The 2,545-nt window shown below is 36.4% G+C and overlaps 2 protein-coding genes across 5 annotated transcripts in view; both read right to left on the bottom strand.

Moving 5' to 3' along the window:
• Window positions 1–384: 384 nt before the first annotated feature.
• ctdspla (CTD (carboxy-terminal domain, RNA polymerase II, polypeptide A) small phosphatase-like a) overlaps window positions 385–2,545 on the bottom strand; it is a 37,811-nt gene continuing 35,650 nt past the window's right edge. Inside the window, exon 7 of the mRNA XM_014002184.1 lies at window positions 385–1,766. Within this exon, the coding sequence (XP_013857638.1) occupies window positions 1,641–1,766 (126 nt within the window). The 3' untranslated portion in view covers window positions 385–1,640. The remainder of the gene's footprint in view (window positions 1,767–2,545) is intronic.
• The window catches only part of LOC106513387 (uncharacterized), a 2,528-nt gene continuing 1,755 nt past the window's right edge, over window positions 1,773–2,545 (bottom strand). For 2 of the 4 annotated variants that reach the window (XM_014002186.1, XM_014002185.1), the window contains exon 3: window positions 1,773–2,536. In XM_014002186.1, coding sequence (XP_013857640.1) covers window positions 2,259–2,536 — 278 coding nt within the window. In that variant the 3' untranslated portion in view covers window positions 1,773–2,258. The remainder of the gene's footprint in view (window positions 2,537–2,545) is intronic. The other 2 variants (XM_014002187.1, XM_014002188.1) reach the window with 2 other exon arrangements.

Here is a 2,545-nt window from a genome sequence, read left to right on the forward strand (position 1 = left end):
ATATATATATATATATAAATTATTATGTTTGTTTTAGTACTTCATTGTTCTTGCATTTTTAAAAATAATAACTAAATTAACAATTTAGTGAAACATTTTGAAGACCCCAAGATACATCTCGCGGACCCCTGGGGGTCCTTGGACCCCAGTGTGAGAACCTCTGATCTAGATAATAATATATATCTTTATTTGAGTTAGCTTGACAGTATTGTTTACTAAAATACCAGAAAATTAGATGTCATACTGAGTTGAYGTGATAAGAGTCATATTCAAATATCCAAACAGCAGCAGTCCAATTTGTAACCGTCTCGCTAATCCGTTATTTTTCGCATTCTGATTTACTCTGAATAATACATTAAAGTCAAAACATTGTGAAAACATGCCAACAGTGTGCAAACTTGCAACTTTAATCATGTTGTACAGTACAATGCCAAAAGCCTTTCTTTACAAATGCACCCCCCCCTCCCAAATAGACAGAATTTAAACTAATCTTTATTTTTTTTAGACTTTCATTAGGAGTTTGACATTAGACCATTTTGTAGTTACAAGTTATTGCGTGAATCAGCCGAGCTGTACGTCTTTCTATGCAAATGCAAAGGCTGCTACATAGTCACACCATTAAAACTGAACAAATTCAACCTGTAAATTTACACCATTATACAGACACAATGTACTCRTCTAAACTGATTTGTGTTAAACTTTCTTTTAAAGATCAGGTGATTTTTCATAAATGGCTTTCAGCTTTAAATCTGCGTTTTGAGCTTGTTGAATTTTTTTCAATTTCAATGGCATTTCCATTGCAACGCATTTGTTTCAAAAGACGCTCTGAGCTCTGCTGCTTCGCATATTTGGAACTACAAACTGGTCAGTTACTGGTGGACGGTGATCACACACAAATTGTGTTTCCTTCAAAAAGCAAAACAGATTTTCAGAGTTTCATTTACAGTCACTGCCRAAGATCGAATCATCCACAAATCACRTTTCCAGTGAATTCCACAATTCAATGCTACTAAACTCAGAACCATGTAATCATCTGGGTCCAATGTTTTCATAAATTTCTATAAATTACTTGTTTCACTTTACTCAGATTAAATGTTCCTGAAAGGACTCCGTTTTTTAAATTATTTTAATTTTTTTACATAAAAGGATTTTCGTAGATCTGAGTGAAAACACAGGATTAAAAACGTGCAGCCCATAACCTGACACAACAAAACCGGCACAGTAATGAAGGCACTTCATTCTGTAAGAAAAGGTAAAATCACAGTTGTTGGAACCAAAATTTGGATCATCAAACTTGCAGAAAACTGCTCAATACAACAAAAAAGTCACTTCCTGTAAAAAAAAAACAAAAAAAACTGCTCCATGAATTTGATTGTTTTATTAACTAAAATATTTCTCACAGAATCTTAATAACATAGTAAAACTGCCTCTCTGATAAAAAATTATTGGACATTTTATTTTCCCTTTTAGAAACATTTACTATTTACATACAGTAATATATTTGTTCGTAAGAGTCCCGGAGAAGAGTCCATGGATCAGCAGGAGATACCGGTTAGTCACCAGTGACCCGGTTTGTTGAGGGACCGGAGGGGGACTACAGAGGCTCCTGTTCAGCAGGGCAAAGGCAGGTAAACCATCTGCTACCTGTTCCTCAGGCTCTGTAAGGAACTGTAAACGTCCTCCTCTTTACTGAGACCCTCAAACAGAGGGATCAGATCCAGCAGCTCCGTGTCTGTCATGTCGTCAAACCACGACTGCACCGGGACCTGTGGGGGCAGACAAACAAAGACACCAGAGAAAAAGGGTGCTTTGATTTTATGAGCAAAGGAGAAAAATAAAAAAGCCTGACCCAAAAATAGATTCTAGTCATGCATTATGTGTGAGAAGACGGTGTGAGTTTTGTTTAAATAATTGATGGGGATGAATGAATCAGAAGCATGAAGAACTGCAGCAGCTCCACTAAGTAACTTCAGCTGAGAGGAGAGAAATCTGAGGGGTTCATACTGATGTTCCATGGTACCTATGTTCCCCAGATCCTATGTTTCCTGGTACCTATAGGTTGCCCTGTACCTATGTGTTCCTCACTACCTATATGTTCCTCAATACCTGTATGTTCCTCAATACCTATATGTTCCTCAATACCTATATGTTCCTCAATACCTTTATGTTCCTCAATACCTTTATGTTCCTCAATACCTATATGTTCCTCAATACCTTTATGTTCCTCAATACCTATATGTTCCTCAATACCTGTGTTCCTAAATACCTTTATGTTCCTCAATACCTATATGTTCCTCAATACCTATATGTTCCTCAATACCTATATGTTCCTCAATACCTTTATGTTCCTCAAGGTGTTCCTCAATACCTATGTGTTCCTCACTACCTATTTGTTCCTCAATACCTTTATGTTCCTCAATACCTATATGTTCCTCAATAACTTTATGTTCCCCAATACCTTTATGTTCCTCAATACCTATATGTTCCTCAATACCTATATGTTCCTCAATACCTATATGTTCCTCAATACCTTTATGTTCCTCAA

This window comes from Austrofundulus limnaeus, unplaced genomic scaffold (assembly GCF_001266775.1).
Source record: "Austrofundulus limnaeus strain Quisiro unplaced genomic scaffold, Austrofundulus_limnaeus-1.0 Scaffold12, whole genome shotgun sequence".
Lineage (NCBI taxonomy): Eukaryota > Metazoa > Chordata > Actinopteri > Cyprinodontiformes > Rivulidae > Austrofundulus > Austrofundulus limnaeus.